At 43.8% G+C, this 22,500-nt stretch overlaps 1 protein-coding gene across 4 annotated transcripts in view; it reads left to right on the top strand.

The window, feature by feature from the left end:
* kirrel1b (kirre like nephrin family adhesion molecule 1b) overlaps positions 1–22,500 on the top strand; it is a 119,601-nt gene that overhangs the window by 50,003 nt on the left and 47,098 nt on the right. For 2 of the 4 annotated variants that reach the window (XM_080441108.1, XM_080441110.1), the window contains exon 2: positions 13,026–13,190. In XM_080441108.1, the coding sequence (XP_080297234.1) occupies positions 13,026–13,190 (165 nt within the window). The remainder of the gene's footprint in view (positions 1–13,025; positions 13,191–22,500) is intronic. The other 2 variants (XM_080441109.1, XM_080441111.1) reach the window with 1 other exon arrangement.

Below are 22,500 nucleotides of genomic sequence, written 5' to 3' on the forward strand. Positions count from 1 at the left end.
GTAAAGACGGACCCCTTTACGAGTGCAATTGAACACACTTAGTTAAATTAACACCGAGGCTCTTGCTGTGTACAACATGCATGTGTGTGATTTTCATCGACATTATAAGAGTATACACACTCTCCACCCCAGGGTGCATAATGCATTCAAACATTACAAACACTTAACCTCTGTTGTGTGAATTTGCCGTGGGAATATCATTTGTATGCAAATGTTGGAATCCATGCAGTCGTAATTTGCTCTGTACTGTACATATCGAGTTAAATATTAATATACAGTACGGAGTTAAGTGCTTCTTCTGCGGTTAGAGAAGTCTGAGGATGCAACATTATCTGCAAGCACTGTGTTGTGAGAGAGCTTCTTCAGCTGCTGTGGCACAGTGGGCCATCATCACAGAATGCCTGAAGAGAATACCGCTTCCCATGCCTTGTATAATGTGCCTATACAGTCAGTATCTTAAACAGTATCTACAGTATACGTGTACAGTGTCTTTTACAGTATCTATACAGTGTCTTTTACAGTATCTATACGTGTACTGTATAACGGTGGTTCTTCAAGCTTTTTCATGTCAAGGACCCCCAAAATGATATGTGTTTGGCCGCGGACCCCCCATCTCAAAATGTTGTGTTCCAGGGACCCCCCAGAAGCAAAGATTTGAGTTACAAATGTTTGCTTTAAAAATATATGTATTCAAGATTTGCACAAATGTTCACGATTTTTCAAAAATAGCAGATCTACAAGCTCATAGAGCGGCACCGAGTGCCGCTCTATGAGCTTGTATATCTGCTATTTTTGAATAGCCAAAGTAATAAAGGGGTTAACATGATTCCGACACTTTATTAACACATTTTGCTGGGACCCCCTGGTACCCCCCCCCCAAGGACCCCTGGAGGTCCCCGGACCCCACTTTGAGAACCAATGCTGTATAAGATAGATACTGTTCACACATTATAGGTACTGAATAGTTTCTATCCAGTATCTATAATGTGTGAACAGTATCTTATACAGCACATCTTACTGTCTGTCTCTGAGTTTCATACTCAGGAGGAGCCACAATATTTTCACCTTCCCGAACGATAATAACTCACAAATACCCCTTAGTTAAAGGAGTAGTTCACCCAAAAAATGACTTATTTTCTATCAACTGCACACCCCATGAAACCTTGAATCCATGGATTTATTTTTGTTTTTGTGGCATTCCTAAGCCAATAATTTGATGACCGACCGTCTCCTACCGGCTAATGTATCCGGTAGGAGACACAAAGTAGATTATTTGTGTCTCCTACCGGATACACACCCGGTCATCAAATTATTGGCTTAGGAATGCCACAAAAAACAAAAATAAATCCATGAATTCAAGGCTTCATGGGGTGTGCAATTGATAGAAAATAAGTCATTCCTCCTTTAAGGTTCTCAAAGTGGGGTCCAGCTGGGTTCCTTGAGGGGGGGGGGGGTTCTAAATGTAATGGGAAAGGTCTGTAACTCTGAGAGTGTATACACATGGAATTTGGTTCCATTTGTATACTCTCAGAGTTATGGGGGGTCCTTGAAATTACAATGTTTTGCACAACAACCCAAAGATCATCTTAAAAACAATGTTCTAGTGAGCTTGAACCCTTGGTCTGGTGAACAACAGGCTAATGCCACGGTGAAGCCAAGGACACGCACAACAAGAACATAATATGCATTAAAGATAATATGTCTGGACACTGTGAGGCTATTATTGAGAATCTATCTCTCTATCGCCATGCCGCCGTGTCATTACGCAACGTGCGTGCGTGCGTGCGTGCGTGCGTGCGTGCGTGCGTGCGTGCGTGCGAGACAGAGAGGACCAACAGCGTACCTACACGGTAACATTACCCCCAGGGTACAGAGGCACAGAGGGAGGCGAAGACGTAAAGAAGGAGAGACAGGAGGGGAAATGGAGGAAAGAAGGACGACGGGGGGTGGGTTGGCACACAAGAAGGAAGGGGGGGAAAGGCAGCAGGCAAAGAGTGAGCAAAATAGAGACACCGAGGTACATGGAGGAGCAGGGAGAGAAAGTCTGGGAAAAGTGTAAGAAAGAGAGAGATGACAGTCGCAAGAACAAAGAGCCTGGAAAGAGTGATGAAATACAGAGAGTGAGAGAGGGGGGGAGAGAGAGAGAGAGAGGGAGAGAGAGAGAGAGAGAGAGAGGGAAGGAGAGCCCAGGGAGAAGCAAGAGAGGGAATTTGAGCAGCGGCGTATCGAGGAGGAGGAGGAGGAGGAGGAGGAGGGGGCGGGGTGGAAGTCCTCCTCACCTCCCGGAGCGAGGGATAGGAAGGAGAAATCGAGGAAAAGAAGGAGGGAGGGAGGGAGGGAGGGAGGGGGATAAAAGAGGCAGGGGAGAGACTGGGGGCGTTGAAGGAAGGAGGGAAGAAGAGGTGGTTAGAGAGGGTTAGAGAGAGAGAGAGAGAGAGGAAGAGGAGGGAGGGAGGGAATGGAGGGAGGGAGGAGGAGAGGGAGGAAATGAAATAAAGAGAGAGAGGATGAGAGAGGGATGGACGGGAAGGAAGTGGGGATGGAAAGGAGGAGAGAGGATGAGAGACGGAAGTGGAGGAGGGAGGGATGTAGGAGGAGACGTGGAGGAGAGGGGGGGGGGGGGGGGGTAGGACCCCCGTAGGGTTAATTACATCTCTGTTCTCTGTCAGTGAGACTCTGACACAATCTGAGAGTCCTGGCTGCAGGCTGGCACACACACACACACACACACACACACACACACACACACGCACACGCGCACGCGCACACGCACACGCACGCACACGCCCACGCGCATTACTATACTTGTGAGGACATCAACATAACATTTTTGGGATAGCAATGTTATGAATGCCATAAAAGCATTACATTTCTTTTCGCAAACCAAAAGCCGGAAGAATTCAGATCTACAAGCTCACAACGCCTCGCAGCGCGACGCGTTGTGAGCTTGTAGATCTGACACCAGCGTGCAACTAAGTAGTAAAATCAGGTATTAACTCTTAACTCTAAACCTAACTTCTAAATGTCTAATCCTATAACCTGTATCTTTTCCATAATTCTATATCTAACTCTAAAACACATTTTTAACCGTAAAAACATTTTATTATATTTGTGCGGACATATGGTCCTCACAAGTATAGAAATACACAGTATTTACAGAAGTACACACACACACACACACACACACACACCCACCCACGCACACACACACAGGGCATGACATATAGACGGCGATCATGCAATAAACACACAAACATGCTCTTGGGCGCATACACATATGAGCTAATGCACACATAGGCGCACAAGCGCATATATATAGCGTGCACACACACGCACACACACACGCGCGCGCACGCACACGCACACAGTCTCTCTCACAGGGGAGTGCGTTGTGTTGTTCTGTGTAGAGACCGGTACATTTGAGGAGGGGGGCCTCCATGGTCTAAACTTGTAATAGCTGAGGAAGATTCTGCATAAATCATGCATAACGTGACCCATATGTAAATCACTCATGTTATATTATATAGTCGTGGATAGCGGCAGCACATCAAGGTTCTGTCCCTTGGCGGCTGGCTGATGTCTTCCTCTTTATAGGAAAACAGCCAGCAGAGCAGACTGCCCTGTTTTTTTTACTGCCCTCACACTTTATTGTCCAACAATGTCGATAAGACCACAGGTCATTATCACGTGGCCTTCACTGTAGCCTTGGGAAAAGAACAGACGCGCACGTGTGTATGTGTGCGTGTGTGTGTGTGTGTGCGTGTGCGTGTGTGTGTGCGTGTGCATGTGCGTGTGTGTGCTCTAACATTTTACCATTGGTGGAAAAAGTACTCACATTTTTTACTTGAGTAAAAGTATCAATACTGCAATGTAGAAATACTCTGTTACAAGTAAAAGGCCTTTGTTCAAAATGTTACTTGAGTAAAAGTACGAAAGTATTGGCATCAAAATATACTTAAAGTACCTAAAGGAAAAGTACTAAAATGTTTGAAAATAGCCGATCTACAAGCTCACAACGCGTCGCGATGCGACGCGTTGTGAGCTTGTAGATCGGCTATTTTCAAATACCCTATGTATAAAATAGGGCTAAAGTGGTTAATGTATGTTTTGTGAAATAATCATTTATATCTGCAAAGTAACTAGTAACTTAAGTATACTAATACTTGTAGTGGAGTAAAAGTACAATATTTGCCTCTGCAACGTAGTGGAGTAGAAGTAAAAGGACTGAAAATTGGAAATACTCAAGTAAAGTAAAAATACCTCAAAATTGTACTTAAGTACAGTACTTGAGTAAATGTACTTAGTTACTTTCCACCACTGCATTTCACTGTGAAACAGAACAATACAGTATTATGTATGCTGCCGGTTCCTATAACCTTAACCACTTTATAAATAGGTGTCCCTATATTTACGCAAATAATAGGCGAAGATTTTCCAGAAAATTGTCAAACAGCGAAAAAAAAAACAGCAGATCTACAAGCTCACGGTGCATCGCAATGCGACATCCATGAAATGTCTTATGTAAGTGTTTAAATACCTCACACGGATCAACATTTTCTGAGTCTCAGCGTTGACCTTTGTACTACACGCCGCCTGCAGCCATTGTTTCAGCCCCCTCTTCCTCAGGGATGCACACACACTGCAACACGCCTTGCGCTCATAAGTCACCGGTGACACTACAGTGAACAAATGGTGCCGGGCAGGCAGAAAAAACTGGACATGAGTTACTGTACTTGGATCGTTTTTTTCCCCCCCCTCGCCTTTACACCAAATCTCTTTGCCAAAAATCTACAAGCTCACAACGCGTCGCATTGCGACGCGTTGTGAGCTTGCAGATTGGCTATTTTTGGTGAATGTTCCCCCCCCAGAATAGACATGCTGCTGGCGTTCAAGTTGTTAAACACTTAACACATTGAATGCCAAAAACGGTCCGGACCGTTTTTGAGGATCCAAACGAGAAGTGCCGAAAACGGTCCGGACCGTTTTTGACCCAATTCTATTTTTATACATGTGGGCCACGTGGGGCGCTAAAACGAAACTTTGACATCACCCAAGGAGTTTCTGAGAAGAAGAGGCTGGATCTGGCTCCATGTAAAAAATCCTTCCGGTCGGCGTTTTCAATGTTATCTCCTTGACTAAAAGCTTAATATCTCCATTTCTTTTTAATGTGGTGAAAACGAGCCGTTTTCGATCGGCGATCACGCTGCAATGGAGGATCGTGTTAGAAATATTATTGTTCCAGGCGTTAGTCGGGAACCTCCGCCGTCTCGCACGCACGCTTTGTTTACATGCACTTCCGCGTCGGGGCTTCTACAGCACGAAACGTATAACGCAAGTGGATGGAAGAAATGCAGGCACTCAACGTATAATATTTTAATAAACCTCTGGCACCCAATGTGTTAAAGGGATAGTTCACCCAATAAATGACTTTTTTTCCTATCGATCAGTCACCCCATGGAGACTTAAAATTCATGGATATTTTTTTGTTTTTGTTGCATTCCTAAGCCAGCAATGTGATGACCAGCGGACCGGTAGGCAGCCGTTCCGGTATAGGAGACACAAAGGAGACTCTTTGTGTCTCCTATACCGGAACCGCTGCCGGTCATCAAATTATTGGCTTAGGAATGCGACAAATCCAAAAAAATATCCATGAATTCAAGTCTCCATGGGGTGACTAATCGATAGGAAAAAAAAAGTCATTTTGGGGGTGAACTTTCCCTTTAAACCATCTGATCTTAGTGAAACGGACCCGAGTTTCAACTGTACTTCAGTCTGCTCTTTGTTTCCTTCTACACCGAATATGTTCGACAGAAATAGCTAGCTGATCTACAACGTTGTGAGCTTGACTGTAGGTCGGATATTTCTGTCAAATGTCGTCGTCCCCTCCCCCAGAATAGGGGGCTGTTGGTAGAGCCATATGAAATCCATGTTAACGGAATCGCGGACGGAATCGCGGAAATGACCAATAAAAATGGAATTGGAATAAAAAACGGAATATTGCAGAATTTGGAATATAAAAAATATTCGCGGTAAAATATTTTTTTTTACCGCAAATTTTTACAAATCCACGGGACACCACCATTTTGCATGGACACATCCTACTTTAAAACAATAAAATCCACGTAGAAATCGTCTTAGAAAGACGATAGAAATGATAATAATACATGGGCGACGCCATTTTGCGCATGCTCAGACCGAATTCTTTTTCGGTCTGAGCATTTTTGCGAATTGTGTAGATTTCTTTCAGAGACATATGGACTGTTATATCTTATTAAATTGTGGACATTTATTCATTTCCACTTACCAGACACTTTTTTTTTATGGTAAAAATGAGCATAAAAAGCTAAATACAGAATTCAGAAATATTAAAATGGAAAAAACAGAATTTGGGAAAAAATAAAACGGAATTGGGAAAAAAATAAAACGGATTTCATATGGCTCTAGCCGTTGGAGTCCAAGTGGTCAAACAGAACAAGCACCAACAAGCTTTGAAAGCTCATTGATCCACCTTGTAATAGAAAATGCTGACTGGTGATTATGACCTTTCAAGGTCGCGAATGGTCAAAGATTTTGTTCACGTGACTTCCTGTTTGTCACAGTATGTGACTCCGCCCTGTGTTTATACCATTGGTTCTCAAAGTGGGGTCCGGGGACCCCCAGGGGTCCTTGGGGGGAGGGTACCTACCAGGGGGTCCCCATGCAGCAAAATGTGTTAATATGGCGTCGTTTTAACCACTTTAACCTTTTATACTTTGGCTATTAAAAAATAGCAGATATACAAGCTCGTAGCGCGGCACCGAGTGCCGCGCTACGAGCTTGTAGATCTGCTATTTTTGAAAAATCTTGACCATTTTTTGCAAATATTTGAATATATATATTTTTAAAGGGAACATTTGTAACTCAAATCTTTGCTTCTGGGGGGTCCCTGGAACAAACTATTTTTAGATGGGGGTCGGCGGCCAAATACATATCATTTTGGGGGTCCTTGACATAAAAAAGTTTGTGAACCACTGGTTTATACAACCAAACAATAAATACATATTTTACCAATCGTTTCCCTCTGTATCAGCAGTTATCAGCCAGCGGAGTTAGTGTGGTGATGTTTACCTGCAGAAACACATTGCCCTCTCGCTGTGTATTGATGATTTCACTGTTTGCTTTGGTAGACAGGGACGTTTTTGGGGCCACAAAAAACAAACAGTAAAAAACACCAAAATACAGCAAGAGGGCAATGTGTAAATATGTCATTTTGACTGATAACCTTGGCCTCCAAAACTCTCAACCCTAGTCTTCAACAGGTAGGTTTATAGCTCAGAAATAACTCAACTTTAAGTCAACACAAGTCTGCACATGGCAACGTTAATCAACGTTACGGTGTGAAAGGTAATGACAGGAGTACATTGTGAATTGCCAATGGTAGTAAGCGTGCGCGCGCACACACACACACACGCGCACGCGCACACGCACACGCACACGCACACGCACACGCACACACACACACACACACTAAGATATATTGCCGAAAAACACACGTCTATCTGTGACCTTTGATCTTGACCCAGTTAACCCCCAGAATGTACCGTAATCAGTTGATCTAGACTACAGAGACCACTCACTGCCCACCGTTGCGTAGAGTCTCTCGACATTCAGTGCAGCCATTTTCCAGCAAAAAGTAGCTCACAGACAGACACACAAACAAACAAACAAGCCCCTGTTGGCGCGGGATCACAAGATAAATCAACAACATTTTATCTCCTCTACTGCTGGTGGGTTTTGATGACTAACTGTGATATCCCATTTTGAATTACCAATGCCTGGTGCAAGGGTGACGGCATAGTATTTTAATCCGAGGCTGTAAAACTTTTTCCTTGTCTTTTCTTTTTTTTCCTCCTCTCCCTTCTTTCTTTCCGGGAGAGAGTTGGCAGGCCGGTCTGCTTAGTATTCTCTTTATGGAGGCAGACAGACAGTGCCTGCACACAGTATATAGAAGAGAGTAGACACTGTCAGGATTCTGTCAGTCCGGGAGAGGTACAGTACATGTACTGTACCCTATAACCACTAAAGCCTGATTTATATACCCCAAAAATAGCCGATCTACAAGCTCACAACGCTGTGAGCTTGTAGATTGCCGCCACTTTCGGGGTAACAGGAATAGTGGGCACCAAGGAAGAGAGGGCACATACATAAAATAAAATAGTTGGAAAACGGTAATTAAGTAAATGTAAAGTATGCATGATTAGAACGTGCTTGAACATTCGACTAATGTTTCTACAATTCCTACACATTTGCTACAAAAGCTGTAGGACGTATAGGCCTATAGCCCGGCAATTTGGGCATAAGAAGTTGAAGGGTAAATGTAAGTTTGATAATGATGTGGCGTGCATGTACTTTACCTTATTTAACCCATTAAAACCGGGAACGCACCTGTGTGTCATTTTTAGATTTCTTTGTCTATTCAAAAATAACAGATCTACAAGCTCATAGCGCGGCACTGAGTGCCGCGCTATGAGCTTGTAGATCTGCTATTTTTGAAAAAGAAATCGTGAAAATGTGTGCAAATCTTTGAATATATATATACATTTTTAACTCAAATCTTTGCTTCTGGGGGTCCCTGGAACAAGAAGGTGGTCCGCGGCCAAATACATATAATTTTGGGGGTCCTCGACATGAAAAAGTTTGAGAACCACTGATATAGAAACATAAGTTTTTTTTTCCAAAAGAAAAGAAGTAGGATTTAGAAGACATTTGTAGAATCCCCAGAAGCAAAGATTTGAGTAATTTTTTTTCGTAATACATATATATTCAAAAGATTTTGCACAAACTTTCAGATCTACAAGCTCATAGTGCGGCACCGAGTGCTTGTAGGCCTATATCTGTTATTTTTGAATAGCCCAAAGACATCTTAAAATGACACACAGATGCGTTCCCCTGTCTTAAAGGGTTAAGACCATTTTCCAAATTCTTTATGGTTTTACATTTTGGAATTGCCCACTCTCCCTGTATGCGCGCCGACATAAAACCAATGCAGGATGTGAAATCTGTTTGTGTCTGGGTGCATGTAGAACAATGATTAGCCTTGTTAAAGACATTTTTTTGTGTGATAAGAGACGCCTTGATAAGAAACCAATCACGCTCCATGTAATGACAATAATATGAAAATCCCATTGATTTGCAGAAAAAAAGAGCAACTATATTTGAAGACGCGCTATAAGCCTGCTATCGGCACCGTTGAAATCAAGATATCCATCGTTATACGAACCCACTACAGAGGAGAACGACGTTACAACATCAAAGTGGAGTCTGTCTCACAGAAGAATAAAGACTTTTTTTTTTCTTAATACTTCATTATAAAGGAGCCTTCCGCGGAAATAACGTGACGGCTCCCGTAATCCTCCTGACAAATCAGGAAATCTCCCCCGTTTGTTGGAGCGCTTTGTGTCTGAATCCCCATGAGATCCTCCCTCCCTTCAGAACACCCCCCCCCCCCCCCCACCCGCCCCGGACCCTCTTTATTAACCCGTTCTGCCTTAATTAGCTAATAGGATTGTTTTAACCGTGATCCAAGAAAAGAATAGCCCCCAGGAAGACAAACACCAACTCTGTGTGCGCACGTGTGCGTGTGAGTTTGTGCAAGCGTGTGCGTGCGTGTGTGCACATGTGTGTGTGTGTGTGTGTGTGTGCACAACAGGGTTAGCATGTGCGCTAGATTGCACAACATGCATATACTGTATATACTGTACAACTGTGCATTAACATGCATAAGTTGTTGTGTGGGTGGAGGACGTGCATGTGCGTGTGTAGGATTTAAGTTTGTGTTAGCTGCGTGTGTGTGCGTGTGCGTGTGCGTGTGCGTGCGCGTGCGTGTGTGCGTGCGTGTTGTGTACACTATAATCACACACTTTGTGTACAGCGCTGTGTTTGTGTGTGTGTGTGTGTGTGCAGACGGTGCACACGGCCGGCGTGTGCGTCTCACTATGTGTAAATGCAGTGCATTTATATGCACCATGTCATCTGCGGCACACACACACACACACTCCGGTTTGGTTCCATCCCCCTTAATTAATGCGCCCTCCTGCAAGAGTGCCAGTGGAATATGAAACCATTTTACCTGATGATGCAAACGAATGAAAACAGCACTCTGCTCCTCCCCCCCCCTCCCTCCTCACCTGACAAATAGTTCCTTATTCCAGTGTTGTTATCCCTGAGTGATTTATTCTCGGTATACAGTGCCGTGCCGTGCATCGAAATTAGGCGATCTACAAGCTCGCGACGCGTCCCCACCGCGACCCGTAGTGAGCTTGTAGATTGCCTATTTTCAACTAGGCACAAATCAGGCTTTAAGCGTGGTGCGCGTGGCCCCTCGCAGCCCAACGTGTTTTCTCGTTTCGTTTAATTGGTGTTTTTGGCGACACGACGCCCGCCACAAGGCTTTTGTCAGCGCAGGAACTGTGCATGTAAGCACATCTTTTGTAGGAAGATGAGAAAAGAGGAGGCTGTTCCGCAGCTTACCCATGATTTTGTTTTTCTCGCACAAGCCGTGTGCTTACAAAATGGCACAATATTGCACGAGCACGCACGCACGCACGCACGCACGCACGCACGCACGCACGCACGCACGCACGCACGCACGCACGCACGCACGCACGCACGCACGCACGCACGCACGCACGCACGCATGCACACGTTTGTATTAGTGCGCTCGGGAGGACATAACAATTTTAGGAAGGTGATTTCATGAATGCAATTTCTTTTTAAATCATGTTCTGCCATGTAGAAAAATAGCCGATCTACAAGCTCACATTGTGCCACGCTGTGGAACGTTGTGAGCTTGTAGATCTGCTATTTTCTGTACACAACGATGGCGTGCAACTAATGATAAATCGACCATAACTTCAGCCCTAACCATAAAACCATTTCTCTTGTGAGAACACGCGCATGCACACACGCACACGCACACGCACACGCACACGCACACGCACATCATCATCATGTCAGTACCTTCACGTCATGTATGCATACAGCGTTGTATGTACTGTAAAGTACAATACTGAACTGTAAACACAGACTCATACTAGTGCATGTACTTGGCAACTCATTTACCTCCTCATGCATTATGTCTGCAAAACTAAAGATACAGTACAACTGTGCAATAGCCTGATGTGTTCTGGGGACTTTATCTTCTTTGTGAGGAAATGAGTTCCAGCAGAATTCCAACAAAACAAAATCTTTGCTTCAGAAATGTTATTGTGGGCCCTGAAAATGTCCTCAACTCCCCCCCCAATATCCGCATTAAATAAAAAAAGATATAAAGAACACTGGTAGCCTACTAAGGCTCTCCAGAATCCATAAAGATAAGGAATGAAAGTTAACTCCATGACAAAAAAAACACTTCTGGAGCAACGATGTGACGGTAAAACCATGTGAAGTGTTAAACACGTCAAATCAATCAGTGAAATGAAACCTAGAAGTTAAGCAAAGAAAACCAAACGTATATTGGTTCACACACGTAAAGTAGTGTAAAACGTAAAGCCTGTTTTGTCTTCACTGTGGTATACTGAAACCATCTCTCCATCTACCATTCTCATAGAAAGACAATCGATATAGAAAAGAGCAGAGTTAGAATAGCGTACACTACACACAGAAAGATAATGGTTCTTAAAAGGTTCTTCAAAATGCTATATGGTTCCACAAAGAACCATCAACTACTAAAGAACCATTTGATCTAGTGAATGGTTCTTCATGTTCCTCATCTAGTTCTAGAGAACCTTTTTTTTGTCAAAGTTCTTTGAACTCTTAAACCATGTCGTAATAGCCAGACATTCATTGAAAATAGCAGATCTACAAGCTCACAACGCATTGTGAGCTTGCAGATCTGCTATTTTAAACAAATAAATTTCAGCCGGCTGATGAAGTTTATACAGTTTAAGGGGTTTGGATTCTTTATAGAACCATTCAAATAAATGATCTGAAAGGTTCTTTCTGGAACCAAAAATGGTTCTTCTATGGCATCACTCCAAGAACCAGTCTTGCTTCCAGTTGGCACCTTTAAATGTTTCTGTGTGTAGATGCTTGGTTGGAATGTGGACATCTGAATTTTGCTTTGAATGTAAAAAAAATGAATACAAATTGAATGGGAACAGTATGTCTCCAATGTCGATCTGGGTTCTTCATGTGGCCAGCCTGTGTATCAGTCGTCTAGGGTTCTCAACCTTTTAGGGCAGCGACCCCCCAAAATAATCATATTTGAACTGGAGACCCCCCCACACCCTGACAAGCACTTGGAATTGTAGGAGTTGATGCATTACATGTAGTTTGACTCGGTTCCACAGATAAGGATTGTGAAAATAGCTGATCTACAAGCTCACAACGCCTGTGTGCACAAGAAGGTGCACGCACACTGATCAGGTGCTGATCAGTCCAGCAGTTTTGCGAGAGACACGCAGACAGACAGACAGAAAAACAGACCCTCTTCTAGACGGCTTCTGTAGAGCAATGCTGAAAATAGCCAGTCTACAAGCTCACAATGCCTCGCATCGCAATGAGCTATTCAATTGTTTGCATTTATATAATGCCTATATAATGACATTCTCAAAACAAGTGGTTTTAATCCTACTGTGTGTGCTTGTTGTGTGTGTGTGTGTGTGTGTGTGTGCGTGTGCGTGCGTGCGTGGCGGGTGTTGTACATTTGTAGAAACGCTATACATACAAACAATGCACAACTTTGCAAAAACTTACCCCAAGCTAACCTTTCCTATGTGGATATATAGGCTATCACTATTTCCAACAGCAAATGCACAATTCGTATATACAGTATGGTTTCGTAAGTTAGACTTCCCTCAGTTGCGATGTAACAGCATCTGTGTACACATCATTTCTATCCCCTTTTAATTGAGCATAATCATTTTGTTTTGATTGTATTGTTCCACTTTTGCTTTGGCAACGTAAACGTATGTTTTCTCATGCCAATATAAAGCCCTTTGAATTGCATTGAATTGAATTGAATTGAATTTGTGTGTCTCCTCCAGGCTGGTGCGTGCGTTTCTCCCAGGAGCCTGCAGACCAGTCGGTGGTGCTGGGAGAGAAGGTGGCCCTGTCCTGCGTGGTCTTCAACTACACGGGCATCGTCCAGTGGACCAAGGATGGGCTGGCCCTGGGGATCGGAGAGGGCCTGCGAGGTGAGATCGGGGCCTGTACGCAAACCTTTTTCTCAACCTTCTTCCATTTCAAGAACCACTAGTTTCATACAGTATGCATTAGCCCAGGGGTCTTCAACGGGGGGGTCCGCGGGACCCCTAGGGGGGTCCTCAGAGTAATCTTTGTGTGATTGGAAATGTTATTATTTTTTACATTAATCACTTAACCCTAATATCCCTATTTTGAGGAGAACTTTGGCCAAAAATAGCAGATCTACAAGCTCTCAACGCCTCGCAGCGCGAGGCGTTGAGAGCTTGTAGATCTGCTATTTTCAGCAAGGATGGTAGAGGGGAAAAAAAGAGCAGACCAAGTACAGAGCCCATATGGTCAAGTATTGAGGGTTTAAAATGTTAAATGGCAGAAAATACACTGATGATAGTGCTGTTAAACAAGTCTGAAGCTATCCATGAAATCTATGAAAAAGTTTAATCTGCAACACAATTTTATATAATATGTAGTGGGGGGGGGGGGTCCCTACTTCATCTCTTTCTCTCACCTAAGGGGTCCCTGGGACGTTGAAGACCCCTGCATTAGCCTCACGGACCCACATTTGATACAATTTACAGTTTTCATCCCCGGCCGGGCACCCCAATCTCTCTGTTAATTTAACTCTGACCCCAACGGGGGTCCCCGGACCAGACATTGAGACACAGTGCCATGTCGTATACAGCATAAAGGAGGTTATATTATCTTGATGATACTACAGCGTCACGCAAAAGCATCAAAAATAGCAGATCCACAAGCTCGAAAAGCGGCTCGAAACGCGGCTCGAAACGCGGCGCGAAGCGACGCGTTTCGAGCTTGTCGATCTGCTATTTTTGATACTTTTGAATTTCAACCCTGAAAAGTCACAGTTTTTGACATATGAGGTTTCCACCCTGACAGAGACGACATGTATATTTCAGAATTTCAACGTTCCTTGCTAAAAGTTAAATATAAAAACTCAGCCAGAGGGGAAAGAAAATCTTACACTGCAGACAAAAAAAAAAGAAAAAAACAGACTTCACTTTTTTACATTTCATCCATTTATATTAGGGGCGACACTTTTATCCAGAGTGACTTACAATGAAGTGCTGCAGTAAGAATATGCGACATTTGCAGCCAGCATTAACAATCAGCCCTGATAACACAAAGACTGTGTGAGCGCCGAGGGGGGAAAAGGAGGCTGTACAAGCCGTCAGGGGGTCTAGTGGTTTCGACTGTGGGCTAGTATTGTAATCTGAGGGTCACAGTTTCCATCATCCCCCTTACAAGAGCCCAGTGTGTCAGTCACCACCACCGGCGCTGCTGTGTCCTGGCACACTGTTACTGTGATCAAGACATTGAACTGTGTGCTGTGCTACCAGTCCCTGAGTCCCCATGGCTGCCGGCTAGCTGGCTGGCGCTGCTGTGCAGCTTAAAAAGTCCTGTAATAATGTAGCACTTGATGTTGGTCACTCTGGGAAAAAAACGTTCCCTGAAAGTTCCTGTAGAGATTTATGTATAGGCAAAAAACTATTGAGGACGGGGGGGGGGGGGGCCCGGAACCGCTGGCCTATACCAGTCCGGGCACCTATAGGCTGTAATGCTAGCCTGACAGCGTACCGCGAGTTCGAGTCCCGTTCCCGACGAACTTTGCTGTATGTCACTCCCCGTCTCTCTCCTCCCCATTTTCTGTCTCCACTTACTATCAATACAGGCAAAAAGCCAAAAATATATATTACAAAAAAAACTATTGAGGAGGGATACCACTGTACAATGCAAAAATAATAGTTTTAACCCATTGAGACCTGGAACGCATATGTGTCACTTTAGATTTCTTTGGCTATTCAAAAATAGCAGATGGTGCCGCGCTACGAGCTTGTAGATCTGCTATTTTTGAAAAATCTTGAAAAAAAAATGTTTTGATTTATTTTTTAAAACTGTTCAAAGTGCTATTTTGTTAACTTTTTGATTTAGGCAGACAAACATACAATTGGCTTAACAAAATCTTACAGACTACTCAGCAACGCGTTTCGAGTACAAGAACTCACTCCTCAGGCAGAAGTTTGGTGAAATACATTGAAGTCAATGAGAGCAGGCTGGACCGGCTTGTGAACAAACACTATTTCGGTTACATTGGTATTATCGGTTCAGGAATATAAAAGAAGACATATCACAGGTTGTTTTCTAATCACGTTTTTTTTTTTATGTGCACACTGTATAATCTTATTGAGGCATCTAAACAGCAGCATGTACTGTATCTTTTCTGGCTTGGCAGTATCGGGAGATTTGGTTGTCAGGCGGTCAATGATGGACAGTTTCATGATACAGAAACGTACTTTGTGCTCTTTTAATAAACGTATACAGTATACACATTGAAAAGCAGAAAAACAACGTGTGATATGGCTTCTTTTATTTTCCTTGACCGAGTATTTTATAAAGCTCTCAATCGTTCAGATTTCAGAAATAGTGTTCATATAAGCGGGTCCACCTGGGCCTCATTGACTGTAAATGTATTCCACGGCTGCAGTTTCCCTCCCAGAGCCACGAATCTGCCGGCTGGAATTGCTGGATAAGAAGAATTACGTAGATGACCGACCGTACGTTCTTTTTAATTACCTGGAGGCAGCAATGGTGTCAAAATGGGGAAGGAGAGGGGTCACATCATAATCACTTGAGTACAGGCAGGTGTACAGTAGTAAGGGTGTGGTCTGTGATAAGTACCAAAAACAGGGGCATGCTGGGACCAAAATTCTGCTCTGCGATTTTCCGAACCGGCCCACCGTTCGTTTTGTCAACGGGGGGGGGGGGGGGGGGGGTTAACCCAGCAACCCTATGTAAATTACGCCAAAAACTTTTTTTTTTTTTTTTTTTTTTGGTGGCCCACCGGCCGTCTGGCGGCCCATAAATGGCGCGGCCGTTCTGGAATTTTCCCGAATTTCCCAGTGGCCAGCACGTCCCTGACCAAAAACGAATCAGGGGGGGTTGTGTGTGAATCAATAAACACATTACCATTAAGCCAACCATCGGTCAGTGGTCAATAGTCTATACAGTACATACATCCAGATATAGAGATTTATTTAGGTGCAGTGTTATAGAGAAGAATGATTTGTTGTTTTTGTTGTACAATGGTGTTGTGTACGTACTGAGAGTAGCCGATCACCACCATCATAAAAGGTAGCATTCGTGGCGCGTTGTGAGCTTGTAGTTTGGCTATTTTTCGTGCTTGGAACCGTCGTATTTCGAAGTATAAATAGGGCTTCACGCTTACGCTTTGTTTTGTTAAATTCCCATAGCAGTCATTGCTATAGTATAGAGTGTTTGTTCAGTAACAGGGGTCTCTCAAGCTCCAGCAGAAAATACATTTTCAGGTCAGGATACCAGTTTCATCCAATCAGGGGAGAGAAGTCATACTACAGTACGAGATAAACAAGTGAAATTGGAGCTGGTGAAACAAATAAACGAGCAGACACAGCTGGAACTGGAACACTAGCTGATGGATGATCTTTGTGGCGCTCTCTCTCTCCCGATTGGATGAAACTATTTCACCTGAAAAGCTATTTTCTGTTTAGTCTGAGAGACGAGGAGACCCCGTTACTGAGCAAACACTTTACAGCAAATGATTACTATCTGAATATAGTGCTCTCGTTTTAGTTTTAACCCAAAATATCACTGACTGCACAGCAAGCATCTTTCGGCCTCAAAACGTTCCTACAGGAGCTTTAGATTGCCGCTATCTTTGCCCTCACTAAAGTTTGCCAAGATCTATGAATATCCTAATGAGACATAACCCCGCGATCACGTTCACCTAATAATCAATAACCAGTGGTGGAAAAAGTACTCCAATGTTTTACTTAAGTAAAAGTATCAATACTGCAATGTAGAAGTACTCTGTTAGAAGTAGAAGTTCGGAATTCAAAATTTACTTGAGTAAAAGTACAAAAGTATTGGTATCAAAATGTACTTAAAGTAGCCTACCAAAAGTAAAAGTACTAAAATGTTTGAAAATAGCCATGTATATTATGTAATAATTTATATCTGCAAAGTAACTAAAGTTTTCAAATAATTGTAGTGGAGTAAAAGTATAATATTTGCCTCTGAGATAGTGGAGTAGAAGTAAAAGTATATACAATTGGAAATACTCCAGGAAAGTAAAAGTACCTCAAAATTGGACTTAAGTACAGCACTTGAGTAAATGTACTTAGTTACTTTACACCACTGTCAATAACAATAATTCAAAACACGTTCGATCCCCCACAATTTCAGAACATACAAACAGAAACCGAATGAGACATTAAACCACCAAACGCACACTGCGGTGAAAACAAAGGAGCCAGTCACTTACGTTGTGTCAGTTTGCTCGCCACCAGTTCCGGGTGCCTGACACATAGTGCCCAGCCAGCCTCATCCTTCTCTCTCTGACCTTGTTGTCTGTGATCTGTGGGAGGCCCCTGTAGAGGTCCTTGTTTTTGACGTGGTCCGCCCCATGTGACACAAAAGTGCCATTCGTAGCATTCTTGTGTAGATGCCGTGTCCAGGGCCTTTTCCTGCGGTGCTGTGAGGGTCCATGTCTCAGCCCCATACAGCAGCACTGACTCCACTGTGACGGTCCATGTCTCAGCCCCATACAGCAGCACTGACTTCACTGTGAGGGTCCATGTCTCAGCCCCATACAGCAGCACCTACTCCACTGTGAGGGTCCATGTCTCAGCCCCATACAGCAGCACTGACTCCACTGTGAGGGTCCATGGCTCAGCCCCATACAGCAGCACTGACTCCACTGTGAGGGTCCATGTCTCAGCCCCATACAGCAGCACTGACTCCACTGTGAGGGTCCATGTCTCAGCCCACATACAGCAGCACTGACTCCACTGTGAGGGTCCATGTCTCAGCCCCATACAGCAGCACTGACTCCACTGTGAGGGTCCATGTCTCATCCCCATACAGCAGCACTGACTCCACTGTGAGGGTCCATGTCTCGGCCCCCATACAGCAGCACTGACTTCACTGTAGCTACGAACACTTGAGTTTATCTCCCATGTCAGTTTTCAAAAAGACTACACAAAAAAACCCACAGTCTTTGTGTCTTTACAAGTATGCATACAAGGTACATCGCCTCCAAGTTCAAAATGCATGAAGTGTATACATGCACACACCCAAGGAAAAACAGGGAAACTTCACTATAAGTTCCTATACAGGAAAAATGTGACAACATTTTTGAGGTTATCCCTTCATCATCAGTGCCAAACAACAGTAACAGCACACCTGACTCCAATTACAAACACATGATTAGGTCAATCCCACAGTGCAGGTGCACACAGCTAACGTGTCAAATTGTCTGCTAGAGCCATGTTTCTCAACGTCTGGTCCGGGGCCCACCAGGGGTCCAAATGGACCCTTACGGGTCTGTAACTCTAAGAGAGTGAACAAATGGAACCTTTTTTTCTCCTACAATTTTTTCAATCTCTGGGACCCCAATCTGCACTGTAAAAGTCTCTGTGATAATTTAACTCTGAGTGTGTACAAATGCAATTTGTTCCATTTTTGCACTCTCAGCGTTATAGACCCATAGAGGTCCATTTGGACACCCTGGTGTTCCCCAGAAACCGGCGTTGAGAAACTGAGTGCTAGAGCCAGACAACTGAGTGCTAGGCCACATGCAAGCCTACTGTACATCAGGAAAATATGAAGAGATTATAGTTGAATAATACAATATGAAAACTGTACAATATAAGAGATAAAGTGAACATGCTTAGAGATCATAGAAGCATGAGAAGCCAAATCAGTGTGTTGAATTTTTAAACAGATGCATGGGCACCCGCTTTTGATTATGGACTTAATTACACTCTCTTGGATATTCAATTGCAACGCTCTCTCACACAAGCAGACATAAACGTATGCACGCACGCGCGCTCACACACACGCGCGCACACACACGCACACACACACACACACACACACACACACACACACACACACACACACACACACGCACACACACACACACACACACACACACACACACACACACACACACACACACACACACACACACACACACACACACACACACACACACACACACACACACACACACACACACACAAACAAACAAATGTACACAAGTGATGATCTGAGATGTGATGTGAAGTCCATGTTCAACTCAATTTAATTCACAAGTTCACTCTAAAGGTCATTGCACCACCCCCCTTTTCTCTCTCTGCCCCTCCCTCTCTCTAGCATTTTACTGTACTCATCCTCCCTTCTCTCTCTCTCTCTCTCTCTTTATCTCTCTCTCTCTCTCTGCTCTTTGTCCTTGCAATGTCTTTCAAGTGAGGAGTCAGCGACTTCAACATCATGGATTTGATAAACACCTCATTCTCTATTCTCTATTCTCCTTCTTTCTTTCTTTCTGTCTTTCTTTCTTTCTTTCTTTCTTTCTTTCTTTCTTCCTTCCTTTCTTTCTTTCTTTCATTCATGCTTTTGTCTCGTCGTCATCCCCCGTCCGGCCCGCTGTTCTCTCTCTCTCTCTCTCTCTCTCCATTCTTCTCCTCTCCTCCTCGCTTCACAAACGCGTCCATGAGGTCCTTTTGTCCTTTTCCCAACATGTTTTGTCAGCACGCCTCCGTGAAACACACACACGCTGTCAAAGTCTCCCCTTCGCCTGCTGCCTCCAACATCCCCGTGCATTCCTGGTATTTCTGAGACTCTGATGGTGAAATAGCCCCCTCACAGTAAAATCCTCAGTTGTTTTTTTACTTTTTACCCCTTTTTCTCCACAATTTAGCCGTTATGCCAATAGGCTCTATGCACAGCAGCCATATTGTCACTTCCTTCACAGGTGTTACCAATGATACTAATGAAGGCTCTGTTCCATTTAGAGTAGCACAGTGGTTCTCAGGCTTTTTAATTTCCACGACCACCATAGCTCTGAGAGTGTACAAATGGAACCAAATGGACCCTTACGGGTCCATTTGGTTCCATTTGTACACTCTCATAGTTCACACCCGTAAGAGGCCATTTGGAACCCCCTCAAGGAACCATGAGGGTCCCTGAACCCCAATTTTAGACCCACTGGTGTTGCAGAGTGTTTCCAGTGAGCCAACGTGCACAATATCAGCACCCTGACTCTGTTTGACCAGAATAGAGCACCGAAGTCCTGACGTGACTCGTTCATCCCCAGGTTTGCGGAAGTAATTTCTCTATGGAGAATAACATTGGGTCATCTTAGAATCGTCTCATATAAGAATTGTGGTCCAAAAATAAACACCGCGTGTCGGCGTTATTGTCAGGGAGGGGGTTCTGTATCGTTTATGATAGTCAGTCACTTATATTTGATACAGTCTGTTTCTGGCGAAAATGTAACTAATTTGGCGGAAGTAACATTAGCGTTTTTTCACCGTCAGTTGATGCTTCATATCCATAAGAGTCAACACGCCGGGGTCATTTGTTTATTTTTGGAACACAGTTCTTATTTGACGCGATATTAAATACGTCTATGGGATTCAGAACGGGGGTGGAAAACTGCGAACCAGGTAGACAAACAAAGGATGTGTAAATGACGTCAGACTTCGGCGGTCTATGGAACAGAGCCTTCATTAGTATCATCGGTAACACCTGTGAATGTCTTCACAATATGGCTGCTGCTGTGCATAGAGCCTATTGATTCCTCCCCACACACATTTCTGTGCGTTGTCACTGCCGTCGCATTCTACTGGCTCCTACCTGCCGGCGAGGAGACCCCACCGGGAGGACGTTGGTCCTACTCTTCCCGCCCAACACTCCCTGCTGACAGGAGCCGCCCCCAATGCCCGTATAGGAGTACATGCAGTGACAATTATCACCCTCCCCCCCGAACACGTAGCAGTGTTGATTTTGTTGACTAAAACTAGCTGAGATGACTAAAACTAAGACTAATTTCATCAACAAATAAAAACTAGACTAAAATGTTAGTCATTTTATGTTTGGTTGCGCTCAGGCGTTGCGCTCTGAAAATAGCAGATCTACGAGCTTGTAGATATGCTATATTCAGCATGCAACCAAGTGTAAAATTAGCCATTACAACGCCATCAAGGCACCGCCAGAATACGTTTTAGTCGACTAAATCAGCTTTAGATTTAGTCGACTATAATCTTATGATATTTAGTCGACAAAAACTAAAACATTTCAGATGACTAAAATATGACTAAAACTAAATGGAATTTTATTCAAAAGACTATGACTAAAACTAAATCAAAATGTATTGTCAAAATCAACACTGGTGTTGTTCGTTTATAGACGCTCGACAAAGCCGGATGCACCAGGATGGATTCAAACGCTCAACCTCCGCGGTGGTGGGCAAGGCACTTTAGCGCCGCGCCACCCGGGCACGTCCCCCATGCAGTCCTTGTGTGTCCCGAGACTATGATGCTGAATTAGCCCCTACACACCAGTGGTTCTCAAACTTTTTCATGTCAAGGACCCCCACATTGACACGTATTAGCCTGCGGACCCCCATTTGAAAAGATACGCCATGCAGGGACCGCCATGCAGGGACCCCCATAAGAGACGATTTTTACGGCTCTCTAGCAGTGAGTCTCAACCATTTTAATTTCAATGACCGCCTATTTGATATGCATCAGGGCTACGGACCGCCATTTAATGGCATTTCTATCTCTGGGACCCTAATTTATTTAGTAAAATCAATGTTGATTTAACTCTGAGAGTGTTCAAATGGTTCCGTTTGTACACTCTCAGAGTTACAGACCCATAAGGGTCAATTTGGTTCCGATATCTATTATTTAGCAGGGGACCCCCTGGAACTCCCTCAAGGACCCCTGGGGGTCCCCGGACCCCACTTTGAGAGCCACTGCCCAACACAGTAAAATGTATTTTATTCTTACTTTATTCGTACTTTTCTTAGTGTTTGTTTCCTTCGAAAGTTGTTTTTTATTTTGTTGTTCTCCACTCCCATGTAAAGTCTGTACTTAAAGCGCTACATACATTTGAGATATTATAATTATTATTATCCTCTGTGTTAATTCACCCATTTCTAACTCTGTAAGTGTACAAATGTGACCCTTCTGGTCCATTTGGTCACATTTGTACACTCGCAGAGTTAAATTACGCCGGAGTTTATTATTATTATTTTTTACTGTACAGTATATAGGAGAAGGCTGTTGCTACAGTATAATATTATGGATTTACACGCGCTGGGAAACATTTGATGACGAGCGTAGGTGTTGGGTATTGTGTAGCAGCGAACGCGTACCTGCGCTCGGCGCTCACCCACACATGAGATGGTATTATTCATTCACCGAGGCGCGAGTACATATATATTTCAAATTACATCAGCGCGCGTGGGGG

The sequence above is a fragment of the Gymnoscopelus braueri genome (genome assembly GCF_963280865.1).
Source record: "Gymnoscopelus braueri genome assembly, chromosome: 10".
NCBI classification, from domain to species: Eukaryota; Metazoa; Chordata; class Actinopteri; order Myctophiformes; family Myctophidae; genus Gymnoscopelus; species Gymnoscopelus braueri.